At 42.9% G+C, this 14,745-nt stretch overlaps 1 protein-coding gene across 1 annotated transcript; it reads right to left on the minus strand.

The window, feature by feature from the left end:
* Positions 1–326: 326 nt before the first annotated feature.
* pdk2a (pyruvate dehydrogenase kinase 2a) lies at positions 327–7,361 on the minus strand. The gene is made up of 11 exons (XM_079182229.1): positions 7,233–7,361; positions 6,370–6,511; positions 5,821–5,892; positions 5,237–5,421; positions 4,098–4,187; positions 3,816–3,893; positions 3,353–3,432; positions 3,134–3,232; positions 2,038–2,148; positions 1,603–1,716; positions 327–1,437 (listed from the first exon to the last, which is right to left on the minus strand). Exons 1-11 carry the CDS (start codon positions 7,348–7,350, stop codon positions 1,294–1,296), a joined length of 1,233 nt encoding a protein of 410 aa, XP_079038355.1. The 5' UTR covers positions 7,351–7,361; the 3' UTR covers positions 327–1,293.
* Between the last annotated feature and the right edge of the window lie 7,384 nt (positions 7,362–14,745).

Below are 14,745 nucleotides of genomic sequence, written 5' to 3' on the forward strand. Positions count from 1 at the left end.
TGGAGCTGGAATGGCTGCAGGGTCGAGTTGCCGAACTTGATCTCACCGCCCGATCCAGAACAGATCCAGTGACACGGAAAAAAACAAACCACGTTTAGTTTCCCTCTTTACGTCCCACACTGAAAAGACAACACCGCGGGGATCCTCCACCGATAGAATCAATCGCCTGTTCCCACTCACTCACACACACACCAGGATAAAATAGCACAAGAGAAGCATTTTGTACTTAAGTTGTTCTTTATTATGTGGACTGTATTCACACTATGTACAATCTTTTCAGTCACGTAGCTATAAAAATAACCTTTAAACTTATTGTATGACTTAAGATACATTTAATACAAAAGAAATCTGTGCATTTTCAACACATGTGGACCCGGGAACGTCTTTCTCCTCGTATGGCACAGTGTAAAAAGACATTCTGACAAACATGGCACACACTGCCTCCTGGGGTTTTAGTAACACTGGCCTCTATTGAACTCGGCTTAAACCTCACAAGCAGAAGTGTGGCAGATCCTCTGGTGGCTGGCTCTAAAAGCCTGTATATCACAGATCACATGGGTCCTATAGCTGCTCTATCAATCCACTCTCAGTCTCCGTAATGAATGCACAGAAGAAGAGTGGATTACATTCATCCCGGTCCAGAAAACAACTGACGCTAAGATAACGCCGTATCTTATCAGTCAACGCCAAATACTGTGATTTAAAGTCGGAGATATCAAAAGCACAACAACAGATCAATGTAAAAGTCGTACATTTGTTCACATCTACGGATCCAACAGTATTACAGTACTAGTATTATTTCAGATGCTTCAGTATTTCTATGAAATGAGCCTTTGGGTGAAGTTGCTACTATAAGGCTCGGGTGACCTTTCCTACAGGATGAGGTTCAATACCTCCATACGTGGCTGCTCAAACATCTTCAGCATGCGTCTTAAAACTGGAATATTTTAAACCTTCCTCTGCATCGGTCCTCTCATACTCACACTTTTTTTTTTTTAGCCTCAACACCAAACCTATAACCTGCTCCGTCTCTACCTGCACATGACGCAACACTGGAGCTGCATCTCTCAAAGTCCTATCGGTTAGCAGCTGTTTTCCTATTTTCCGATGACAACCGGGACTAAAAGCAACATGAAGATTGCTAAAACCTGACTAAAAAGATCTGGAGATGACCTCTCATTAGAAACAAAAGGTCCGGTGCACACATCTGCCCCTGACAGACGACGACGTGGGAATATGAAGACAGAAACTGTGACGACTTCGTGGTGTGTAGGCTCGAAGCACCGGCCACTTTCACTTGGGAACCTTATAGATGCTCAGATCTAGAGGCTCTTTGCTGGGAATGCACCAGTCGTCGGCCTCTTGGCTCACTTTGTAGTTCTTCAGAGCGGTTTTGTTGTACACCGGCAGCCTCTCGATGGAGTCTGTGGACAGCGCCTGGGGGGGGGGGACAGGAGGGACGACTTGTAATTACAAATATCCTGTCATACCTGGCTCCACAGGTCTGCAGAGTCGTTGCCACAAGGCAGTCCTTCTCTCTACCGTCAAACTCTTTTGACTGTCTCGTCACAGTTTCGTGCACGATCACCACGTCTGGCTCACCTTCAGGTAGATGACGGCGTCTGTGCCGTGGCCCTCCATGGAGTAGAGCTGCAGGTCCCCCTGGAAGTACTGAGCGTAGAGACGGGAGATGGGCAGACCGTAGCCGAAGCCAGCCTGTTCAGAGAGAGAGCGGGGGGGGAATTAAGGGTTTAAGGAGGCTTTGTTCTCAGTCACACTGCGAGCAGCAGCGCTCCTCCATCGAACAAGTATGCTTTGTGTGACGTGGATCCTCAACGATGAGGATTTCAACTTTTAAATAGTAAGAGAGTCTAAATAAAAGGCTGAATGAGCATTTTGGTGCTTGGAGGCTGTATTGAAATGACACAAAAATGCCATATGGTGCAAAATATGAGCTCTAAATATAGAAAATGTTTTTCAATAAATATAGGAGTGAGAACGAGTAGTTAACACCCCACCGCCTGCATCTCTACGTACCAGTGGAGGCCGTGTGCGCTCTCCTATCTGTGGAGCCGGAGCAGTGGAGAACATGTAGCTGAAGAGGTTCTCGATCCTCCGGAAGGGGACACCGCCGCCTTTGTCGCTCACCTGCAGATGGGGGGGGGGGGGGGGGGGGGGGGGGGGAGAATGACGTGAGGTCCTTGAACAGCGCTGAGCCATAAAGAGGTGGAGGCGCCTGTCCTGAACACATGGCCTCAACTCAACGGTGAAAGCTAAGTGGCCCTCTGACCGTTTAATGCACATATCGTCATGGTGAACGTGCAAATGGTCTACTGGTAGAGGAGGTACATAAAAAAAAAAAAAAAAAGAGGATTGCAAACAAAGTCAATGCCGGCTTTATCGCTGTCATTTTAATACTAGAAAACCAAAACCCTGAGCTGAAAGATAACAGAAAGGGCTGAGCTCAGAGGAAGTGGAAGAAGATTCTTCACTTTTCACATGAAATTGAATCTATTGTGGACATAAAAATGTTGTATTTTGATATAGTTCTTATTGTGTGGTTCATCACTGACTTTATGAATGAGTCATAACAAGCGGGAACACGTCCCGGTAACAACATGGGCATTAACACGAGCTAGGATCGCCCGTGCAGTTAATCTCATCAGAGCTCAGTAGCTCTGTTTTCCGATCAGCACCGTGATTAACGGAGGGTGAAGTCGTTACGTAACGGGTTTAGAGAAGCATTCTGGTGGCAACAACAAAAAGAGGTGACTCCCTTAGCTCTGAAAGCAAAGGCATTGTGTTCAATAGGGCCGGTAAAAGAATTCATTTAATACTAAACTGATTTGAACAGTGTAAAAGATTAACTTAGCGAGAGCTTTTTCGTCTTAAGGGCTTCGTTACACTCGTTAAAAACCTGCCGGTTCACACAGAGCTTACAAACATAAAAACACGCCCACAGACAGTTTAAAAACTCCAATTCACCGGCTATTAATAAGTGTGTGAACATTACAGGGGGAGGGGGGGGCTCCTGGGAGAACGGAGTCCCTCTTTGTTCTTCACGCTTTCACCAAAATATCCAAAAGTTTTATTTGTCTATTTCAAGAAGCTGTACTTTGAACTTGCAGCCCACCTTGATTGACATGTCCTCGTCTCCCAGAGACACCATGACCTGGATGGGTGGGAGGGTGTTGCTGTTGTCGTGAGTCTCAATTGTGGCCCTCATGGCGTTCTACAAAAAAAAAGGAACATATAGCATAATAACAGACATCTTAAAGTAGTTTTAACTGTATTGTTTTCATTGTAATATCATTCATTAGTCTGTAATTAAAATGAACAGGACGTGTCGCACCTTGAAGAGCTCAAACAGCATGTGGTAGAGGTGAGAGGGAACGTACACGATGCTCATGGGAAGGTTCTTCTTCTTCTCGCCTGCACAAAAAGACAAACGGCTTCTTAATTCATTCCGCTTTATTTAAAATGCATTATCGGTGGCAATTATTCTGCTAAGCTCTGCTTTTACTGTCTGAGAGGGTCTGCGCGTCAACATTGTCTGATGCAGTCAGCCGGGCTCATTTCGCCTTTTTACTTGAGCTTCAAAGCTATAATTAGAGGCCTCTCAGGTCCATCTGGCTGAACGCTAATTCACAAACAAACACTCATGCTGTGTGTACACACAGAGGACTCGGCTCCATTTGTCCTTTCTTTAAATCTCTTGAACGAACGACGAGGACTTTTGCCCTTTGGGGCGTCGGCATTAAGAGTGAAATCGGGTTTGTACTTAAACCCGACAGATTAAATGAATGTAAGCTTACTGCACATCTCCTGGAGAATCAGATCAGGGGAGCGGAGGTAGTACTGGTCACACAGCATCTTGGCACTGTGGAAAGCATCTGACCAAAAACAATAAAAAAAAGGGGATAAAAGTCAGAAATTATGATCACAATACCAAAAAAAAAACTGTTCAACGTCAATGTTTAAGTAGTAATCAATAGAATGAAAAGCTTAGAAAGACACATCATTGTAGCTCATCAAAGCTATTGTTCTTTAGAAGTCAGATTATATTCGACACAGCTCATCTCATAATTCATATTTACCCTGGACGACGTCTCCGATTTCACACTGGGGGTCAATGCTCCCAATGATGTTTGGATGGACCGGGTTGAGGGTTCCATCAAAAACAAGAGCTGAAGAGAACAAAAGAACCAAGTTAAGTACAGAAAGCACAAAGTGTGGCATCTGTAATTATCAACCGTAAACAACAACATCAGTAAAAATGTTCGATGCCAAGATCATACTTTTCTTTATGAGGAATAGACACTTTATTCTACAAAACAATTTTTCTATATGACAAAATAAGCCAATCTTGCGTTCCACCTTATGGTACTTTGGTACCCAGAAAGTATTGAAGTATGTTGATACCCAGACCAGTAACACGAATAACACAACAAGTACTTAACTAATATCAAAAGTGCAAAGAAAACATAGAAGCCAAAACACGCCGTAAACAAATATCATATATATTCGGCAGTTAAAGGGCCAGCGTGTCGGAAAAACACGAATGTCCCTCTCTAGAGCCAGTGTTTGGTTTGTCCTTTCTGGGCTACCGTAGAAACATGGCGGCCGTCTCTGTGAAGAGGACCTGCTCCGTATGCAGGTATCACAACGATTCAGGTAACTATACGCTAAAGAAAACATACTTATTAATATTACGGTCCATTTCTGCCAATAGATCCCTTTAAATGACACACACTGTACCTTTAAAATGTTGTAATACATTCATTTGGTGGATTAAATTTGAGATCTGGGGTTTAGTGTCTTACACAAGGACACTTTGACGGGACATCTATCTAAAGTGTTCACTAAAGAAAGAAGGAGAAACATAAATGTTGCATGTTTATCTATAAATATGATGAAGCCTGACTCGACCCAAACAAAAACAACCCTCGTGAAAATCTATAATGGATGTGACAATACATTAAAAAAAGATTATTTCAAAGTGGAGAGACGTGTTTTTCCCTCTGGGTGTCGAGAGAGTGACAGCGAGCAGAGGGAGTAAAATAATAATGTCACACAGCCTGGTGTGAAAATATTCACTACAGACAACGCAAGAAGAGTAAAAACTAACTTTTGACTAAATCAGATAGAGGCTTTACGTGTTTGGAACGTTTTTAGAGCTCATATTTGATCGCATACAGGCAATCAAAAGAAACGCAAATGATGGAATGTTCCTCACTGTGCTGGTTGATGAGCATGCGGATGGAGATGCGGCTCATGTAGAAGCGGTCCAGGAAGTACTGGATGTTCTGGTTGGTCACTAGGTCCTGAGGGAAGGTCTCTTTGTATTCGATGATACCTTCGGCCATAGTCGGCACGACATCGTTGTGCCGGTTTCTGATGGTCACTAAGGCGTCAACAAACCTGGGCAGTGCAGGAGGACAAATGAATAAGCATCAAAATTGTATTTTCCCAATAATGTGACATGGAAAAAAAGCAACTTCAACAACTTCAGGCTTCATTTAAAGCTACTTAGAGGAACTTTCATTTTGTGTTGATTTTGGCGGCCCCTGTGGACAGAAGTGGTAGTGTTTCCGAGCACCAGAGTCCCTTTAGAAAACCTCATTTTACTGCAGCAGGGTCCGACAGACTGCACCTCTCAGTCCTGGTCCTGGTTCTCCCGTGCCTTACTTTTGTAGGTCACATAGAGGCAGCAGTATTAAACTGAGACCGTTTCATAACCAGTTAAAAGTTCCTCACAGTAACTTCAAATATAAAAAGGTTGAGCCGTTTTGAGATTGTCGAACAAAATGAGGAACTCACTCTCCCAGGACTTTGAAGTCATCAGGATTCTTGTCTAGGAATTCAAGGATCTCCATTAAACTCTGGATGTACCTGACATATGAAAAAACACAAATAAAGATGTTCACACACAAACACATTTGTTGTAAAATGCAAGACAAACAGTTGAGTGAGTCCTGCAGGAGGTTTACTGGTGAAAGTTCCTGGTTTAAAACATGCGTTTTTCAAATATTTGCAGGGGTGTTTGTTGTAGTTCATTCGTCACCAAGCAAAGAAAAGCAGCTCCTGAAAACAAGATCACGTGACAGAAGAGGAGAAACTAGGGTAAAGTTCACAGCTGAGAGCCTTTCCCCTTCAGAGGGCGAGTTGGAAACCGTTCTACTACATGAACATAAAGAGAGTCAACAGCTGTAAGGGGGGGGGGGGGGGAATCTGGTTTCAAACACGTTTTAATGAGTTACTGAGAGAGACTCAGTCGGCTCTTTTGTTTTGGCACAATGTGCCACAGTGGAGACGTTACGCAACTTCACATCACAACAACACAGAAACCCACCGCCCCGGCTCACGTACCAGCTCTGCACTATCTGCACAGACGGGGTGGTGAGCAGCCTGCTGGGCAGCAGGTTGATTTCCTTCATGATGTTGGAGAGTCTCACTGGGAGCTCCTGTCTCAGGAAGACAAAGGACGTCTTCTCACAGGCGTTGATGGAACCTGAGTCAGCACAGAGAGAGAAACAATAAGTCAACATGTCTTAAATGTGAAGTTGTTCTGCTTTTTCTACAACTTAAATTATAGAAAATTTAACATATTTGGGTTTTTAGAAATACTTTTCAGAGTTTCCAACCAACTTGGAAACTCTAAAAAAGACATTTTATACACTAACGAAGAAAAATTGGGTATGAATCAACAGTGAATGTGATAATAAGTTGCAGCCCAACTTTATCAATATTAAAACATGGAGCACTCTTGATTTTGAACGGATGGTTTTGGCAAAACAAACAATTTGGGCACTGAAATATTATGCATTTTTATATTATCTGACATTTCGACCACACGACTATTTGATTAATTAAAAAAATAACTTCTAGATGGTGAAAATAACCCTACAAATTATTATTGTTATTAAATATTGGATATAAGCATTTTGCTCGGCAAATAATACTGGATTCCTCTGCACAATTTGCACGATATTTCATTTGCAATCTGCTGAGAGACTTTATTATACGAACGTATCAGTGTGTTGATTATTAGAAGGAGCAACTGTTTTTGTCACAGGGCCCAAACAGTGCAGAGATATGATGCAACACTCTGCACTGTGAGCACTATGCAGAGCAGACGGTGACTCCACTAACATGCACCGTGGGAGAATCCCGTCTGCACATCGCTCCCCGAGAATACTTCCGAGCCCATCCGATCGCGGATCAATACTCACCGAAATCGAGGAATTGCTTCATGGAGAGCGGTGAGGGGGAGAATTTGGAGAAATGCTCGATGTGTTTGGGCACGCTGGCCAAAGCGGCGTTTTTCATGATGAACCTAACGAACTTCATTTCTGCAGCTGTGGAGGAGTCCTGTGTCCTCAAAGGTCCGATGCTAAGCTAGGAATCCCCGGTACTGACGGCCGGGGACGAGAGGGGCGACCGAGGAAGAGCTTCAGCCAATAGGGAGGCCGGCATTTTTGTTATTTACGTTCCGGGCTGGCCAATGGGACGTCCCTGGAGGGCGGGGCTAGTGAAGTTTCGACGCTCACCAGAGGCAGCTTCTCCTTCGAAGACATAAATAGGTGATTAACTAATCAGTCGTCGAACAAAGAACCACGTGACTGAGCGGAATGGGGCTCACAGTCGTCGGTCCGGTTCATCACAGAGGTGTTGAGCTCATCAGAGCTCCGTGCAGGGCAGAGAAGAAGTTCTTTATTTCAGTACAATTCACAAATTGTCAATAAGAGACAGCAAAATGCATACATTCAAACTAACAGAGAGAATAAGGAAAGATAGACAGAAATAAAAGCATTAAAAAAAGATAGAAAGAAAGAGAAAGAGCTTTATGGTTTATTTAATTGGACCAATGGAAACCTGTATAAATGTATGTGACTACAGTGTCTACATACTTTGACCCATACACTATCCCACGATCAGGTTTTAAGTGGGTCAAACAGACTGCTTTACCTGTTTTATTGTTATTATTATTATATTATTGAATTCATGAAAGCACACACAAAGAGGCCAATTCAATAAAGTGGTGATCAGGAGTCACTTTTCACAAACGGAAGCTGAGGAGGTGCTGCAGCTTGAAGTTCGAGGGGATTTCCTTCCACCTCCATCGTCAATGTGACGACCACACAGTCGGATGCTCTCGGCTCCTTGTTTACGTCCTCCTCTCCTGCTGGGCAGACGTTCACCCTCCGGGGAAGCGATTGGCTGGAGGCTTGCCACCCATGGTTTTGAACAGGAATGCCTTTGTCAGGGAAAACAGTGTCCTGATCAAATCTCCCATTACATAAGCGACAGTCTGGATTGTCCTCTATAAAGCCAGTCTGTCCCGCCTCTCCATCTAAACACTCACCCCTTGTACTCGCATGTGGGAGGCAATAACAACCTGAAAGTAATATTATGGAATAACACGGATCACTTCAGCTTCGCCAGCTCACAGCAGATAATAACGCTGATCCCTGCTAGATAATATCCAAACAGGTATTAGTCATATTCTCTTTAAATGTCAGCTGTTTGGCTTTCTAGTAGTTGTTCTACTATATTAGCTACAACTGTTTGAGGGTTTTTTCATATATCAGCATCTTCTGCCTCCAGGTGTTTTTTATTCTTTATGTTTTGTTTGCAGTAATGTCCGGATTTAACCTCAGAGTTCGCAGCGGAACATGTCACTTGTCACGTAGCACTTTTGAATCTGCCAGTCACAGCAAAATATCGTCGTCCTTCAGGCAGACGTGTCCCTTGAAAGAGAGCACGGGAGGACAAAATGTGTCCGTCAACTAGAGAGAGCTGCTGCAGGTTGAAGGAAAAGGCCTGAGTCAGCAGTAGATATGTTACCTGTGGAGATTTATTTGAGTTCGAAAACAGGGAAATCGAGGGCAGTAATGTAAAAAAGAAACGTGGCTTATTTAGGAAAGTTCATTTCATATTTGCTAAGTAGGCCATGTTTGTCACTAATTAGAAGGAGTTGTACTGGCTGCATTTCAAACAATTATGTTTTTCAATATCCTTATTCATTTATTAAACTATTGGACAGCTATAGATACAAGTTACTTTGCAGATGAAAAACGTAAAACATACGACGAGCCCTTAATGACGCATCATTTTAGATTCAAAAGCTAGTTCCACCTCGACAAACAACATCAAAATACTCCTTCACTGACACACAAATGCACCAGTAACAGCAACAACAATCTGATAGAAACAGTATCAGTTAAGGTGACGGATCCACATTAAATCATTTCTTCAATATCAACACCAGTCACATCCATTAAATAACGCTGGGCTGCCGCTGATCCCAACAATCCCTGGCCTCATTTGACGTCTTTCAGCATTGAGGAATACAGATTTTAAATGTGGGGAAAAGAGAGCACTGTTAGAGTTTCAAGTACCGGGAGAGAAACGGGCTGATTGATACATTCAGATAAAAGTCCCAAGGGTCCGTTTTCAGGGTTCCATAATGAGCAATTTAGCTTTTAATACTTGAAGCACATTTTGCTGAAACCACTGGGTAGGTTTATTCCCGTCATTATGGCTTTAATTACCGCTAAGAGTGGCAGCACATACTTTTTTTTGATGAACCCTACGACAGATCTGAACTCTTTCCGGCCTATAAGTTTGATTTGATTCAGTTGGAGCCTGAAGCTGCCGGCTGCCCTTGTTCAAAACTGGCCCTGGAGACTCATCAAGAGGGGAGTGCTTAACTGGTCGGGGGTGGGGTGAGGTCGGTGGGGTGAGGTGGGGGGAGTTGTTAGGCTGCACCCGGTACTTTTCCGCTCTCCATCAGCCGACATTCCTGCCAGCAGTCAGCTGCTATTCCCCCTCTGTCAACAAACAGCCGGGCATATCCGGGGAGAATGTTTTGGGCATTCGGTCGGTGCCGTGCCGGTTGAAGAGTCTGCGACTGGACAACAACAACTCCAGTGGACAGTTCCCTGCACAGGGTGCAACTTCTTCATGACAAAAGATTTCCTCTGATTAAAGGTTGAATCACATCCAATCCTTAATTTGTCTGGTCGGCGTAATTACAACGTTCCCAGAGTGTTTAGTTCCTATTCATGAAACAACTGATAATAGCAGCGCTGCATCAATGTGAATCAGAGAAGACGTTCCTCTAATCAAGCATATGAATTGAGCTTTCAGAGGGTCATTGTTATCATTTTGAAAAGGAACTGCTGACTGAGAACGATGAAATAAAGGAAAGTAAAGCAAAGGCTGGGTTTTATCAATCTTTCAAAGGTCGCGGAGCAAAGAACTAAATGTTAACAAATGTGTTGTGCTGTTGGTTGGCAGACAATTTCACAAAACACAACATTTAATACAACCCAATAACATTTCAGAACACACGCTTCACAAAACATGAATGGACTGTTTTAAGTTGACGTTAAGGCTTAACTTAGTAAATGTTGAAAGATGGTCGTCTTGGTTAAATATTGATAAAAGTAAACGTGACAGAAGGTGCTGTACGTACTGTACGTTGGAGCAATCGTTCCCTAAACTGAACCAAAGAGCTTCTGCTGACAAAACCCAACGACACGCTGGACAAACGACGCATATTCAGCTCTTCCTTTTGCCAGAGATGCCCTCGGTGCACCTCCTTCAAAACAACATTTCTAAGAGAACGTCAAAAGAGAGTCATTGAGGTCGTCGCGGTGACGTGAACGATTTGACATCGGGATGAATAATGAATCAAAGGTGAAAGAACATCTGAAAGAACATCTGAAAGAACGCGTGTCAGTAGATGTGTGAAGCGTTTAACAGAGGGCATGCTTCTGATATTTATCTTTTAGATTTGATTTCCAGTGGAACTAAACGTCCACACTGTAACAAAACATTGAGGACCTGAAAATAAAACTATTGTTTATTTGAATTTAAGATGCTCCTGCAACTGTGGCATCGCACTGTAGCATGCAACCCACCATGTTTTAACAAGTCAGTGACATGAATAACAAATGACTTAATTATAACCTCTCGTGACCTTTGACCCAGAAACAACGAATGGAAATGTTGAAACTTAAATAGAATTTCTTTGTTTGGGAATTGAAGAGTTTTTCTTAAAGAGGACTTGTAGAATGATTATTATTCTTTTACTGATGGGCTGGTTCTTTGCTTAATTTCTTTTAAAGTAGACACACAAAATGTTCCATAGAGGATGAATGGCGACGTCTTCTCTCTGCCCGCTGGATTGGTTTCAATCCGCTGTGAGAGAGAATGAATAAACTGCAGGGAAAAAAAATGAATGAATCATTAGATTCATCACAACATAAAAATGAGGGTACGTTATATAAGAAACACCTACAAGCATGTTATTTATGTGATGATGTATGGCCCCCGGATACAAATGATGGAAGCAGATCACTAGAATACCCCTAATGTTGATCTGGAAGCTTCGCTCATCTTCTCTGTTTAACGCCGTGAGACGTCTCGGGAAGAAATAAAAGCCATTTAAACAATTCCATAGTTTAAAAAGCATTTCCTCATATAAGTGCAAATCCACGTCTTGATGCTCTGACAAACAAACATATTTCAGTACAGATAAATATCTATTTATTTATGTTTAATTTCATAAAATACGTCATTGGTAGTCGGTTAAAAACAGCACTGTTGCATCAATAACATTGAACTGTTTTTTCCCTTTTAGCCTCCAGCTGAACATAAAGAGGCCTTTCAGCAATCACTTTATTGACATGGGGACGAGGTGTTAACGTTGGTACAACCTTTTGCCCGGTTAACATAAGTGCATACACACATAAACATAATAAGGTAGAGTGTGGGCACATTTATCCCTGTCAGTTAATCGTATTGGTCACTATGTTGTTCTGAGATAAAGCTTTATTGATCTGCTGTTACAGCTGAGACAGACTGAAAGGTAAGAAAACAGAAAAGACTAAACTTAACTAAAAGAAGTGATTGAAGCTATATACATATCAGTGTTTGCTCTCCTGTCCTGTTGGAGTCACATACAGACCTGCAGAAGCATGAAACCTGATAACTGTGTCATCATCTGGCTCCCAGATGACGACGCAGCTATCAGTATAAGAGAAGAGTTGTGAAATGATGTGATGAGAACCATCTCCCAAAGGTCAAGCATGTGGTTATCCATCATCACGGAAACTTTTGTTCCTGATTTCAGTATAAACTGAGTTTCTTTCAGAGGCAGCTTTATGGAGCTGCACATTCCTGAAGAGCATCACGTGATTCACTTCATTCAGTAAAGTCCTGTGCACTTTATATCTCCTGTGAGATTATAGGAGCTGAGCAACACCGTGATGAGTTATAACATAACTCATATTATCCCCTTGTTCATCAGGCTCTGGTTTAGTTCATCTTGGTTGAAATAATCTTTCATGTCATCTAAGCAGTGAGAATAAAGGTCGTATGGGGACGTGGAATATGTGGAAGAAACGGCTCCGGGGTCACTGCGTTATGACGTAACATGTCCAGACTGCAGAGGACTGTAAACTGTAAGTGTACTTGTATGCTGTACGTGTGTATTCAGGGAAACTGCTCAGCTGGGTCACAAAGTACAACAATAACAGATATTTACACCATATGGCCAAAAGTATGTAGACACCCAATGCATGTGAGCTTTTAAAGTGAACAAATATAATTAAATCTATGCATGAACACAAACGTCAAATACAGTTTTGCTTCACTTTAAGCAAACAATGACCACTTAAAGTAACTCACAATGCATTATAATAGTGATTACATTATCAAAAGATTATAAAGTATTACAACTATAGGAATTACAATACACTATGATCCTTGCAAAAAAACTATTGTTATAAAGCATAATGCATATTTTGAGTGCCTTTTTATAATTATAAAGTGCTATAAGGTCATGTTGACGCATGCAAATTATGGTTATAATTCATTAGAGACAAATAATATAAAACAACAAAGAAATCATCCAGCTGGGACACACAGCATGTAACACATCATTTTCAATGTTCTAAAAAAAGATCAGTCATATCCCTCACAACGCTAGAAGTAAAGGTGAAAGTGTGAGCATCAAAAGCAAATCAAAGAGTTAGTTAATTAAATATCTAATGAAGGCATATCAGTGACACAGTATCTCATCAGTGGCTCTGGCTTTGTGCACCACAGAAGTGGGGCATTAACCCAAATTAGGGTCAAGGACAGAAGAGACACAGGAGTCCAGCACAGACCATTTTAAACGGTGTCTCCCTCACACTTCATGCGGTTTGCCAATTTCAGACACTACAGACACTTTTTTCCTCACAGTCTGTAAAACAGAAGGTGTGAAGTGTTCATGTATGGAGGATAGGGCCACTGGTGGAGCCATGCGGCTTTAAATGTAAGCTGTTGGACTGTTTGCGTTTTGCCTGTGCCATGCATCCTTGTTCCCTCTCCTGTTAGCCGTTTGAGGACTCTCTGGGGTTTGGCTCCTATAATTTGAATTTTCAGAGGGGGGGGGGGGGGGCACAGATATCTAATTCTGAATACCACATTCAGGAGTTTTTTTCCGTTGCCATTGGCTCTGCCTCTTCACATGCGGGGTGAGTCAAGCAGGAGACATAGATGTTCTCGTTAAAAAGGAGAGACTGACGCTCGTATTCCCGCGACATCATCATCCCACACTAGTGAGGGCTCCACGGTGTGCGGTGTGATGCTCAGTCCTGCACGGTAGCAGCTACGGAAGGCGCGCTTATCCCCGCCACAGGAGCGCAGGTAACCGGACCAGCAGCCTGCTTCTTCTTTTTTTTTTTTACCGAGCACCGGACACGCCGGGAAACAGAGCGCCTTTTCTTTTTGGAGGGGGGGAGGGGGGTGTTGCTCTTCCCCAGCCTCCTACACTCCCGAGCGATGGCATTTACGGATCGATCAACGGGAGCGCGTGAGTTATCCCTCTTTATACACAACCTCCCGTGCAGTGTCTTTCATGTGACGGACATGATGCGTGCTGGAGACAACAGAGCAGACTGGATGTCACAGCCAGGGTTTAGTCATCGCCACCCGGCAGCCTCGTTTTGACACGAGGAATGTAAAAGATGAAATAATGAAAAATCATCTTGCTGTGTTAATTTATCGCACGCACAATTTGTTTGCAGCGGCCACAGCTGATGCGTACATCTCCTTAAAGGAGCCGCGCGGCGCTTTGGCGCTTTGGCAACATCAGCATCACACGCACACACACACACGCACGCACGCACACACACAGAGCGATGCTGCCACGGCCGCGGGCAGCCTTCAACTTCAGCTCAGAGCTGGTGGAAGGCGGTCAGCGAGAAGTAGCCCACATCTGCTGGCTGGTTGTTCTCTGGCCTTGTTTTTCATCAATGCATGTTATCCATGAGAAAAGGAAGAAACTGGAGAGACATGCTTAATAAAATGTATCGCAGCCAAAAACAAATCAGGTTATGTCCACACTGTAATTATTTGTATGTATATATATATATATATATAGCCTATTTATTCTTCAGCCTATTTATTCTTCAGTGAAACTTGGTTGTTATCTCATTTCTCCTGTGAAACAATAGGTTAACAGAGGAAAAGGAAAGGAGGTGCTCACAGGGCTGGTGGAACATTTTGTCTTGGAAATACAAACACTGTTAACACGCTAAATATAGACTCGTACAACGCTCATCTTTTCTCCTTATGCTAAAAAAGCTTGCATGCACATGTAGATGTCCTGCATATCTGAATGATGATGTTTGAGATGATTGTGTACGGTAGAGTTGACAGCTCTCAGCCTTTATAACGACATCACAG

The sequence above is a fragment of the Pholis gunnellus genome (genome assembly GCF_910591455.1).
Source record: "Pholis gunnellus genome assembly, chromosome: 21".
In the NCBI taxonomy this organism is placed as follows: Eukaryota; Metazoa; Chordata; class Actinopteri; order Perciformes; family Pholidae; genus Pholis; species Pholis gunnellus.

What these genes read in the sequence shown, in the direction of transcription:
- pdk2a (XM_079182229.1), bottom strand. Translation starts at nt 7,350, where the DNA reads ATGAAGTTCGTTAGGTTCATCATGAAAAACGCCGCTTTGGCCAGCGTG. An exon ending in GACTTCAAAGTCCTGGGAGA is followed by an intron (nt 5,422 to 5,820) that starts GTGAGTTCCTCA and finishes TGCACTGCCCAG; the next exon opens with GTTTGTTGACGCCTTAGTGA. An exon ending in TGCTGTTTGAGCTCTTCAAG is followed by an intron (nt 3,233 to 3,352) that starts GTGCGACACGTC and finishes TTTTTTTTGTAG; the next exon opens with AACGCCATGAGGGCCACAAT.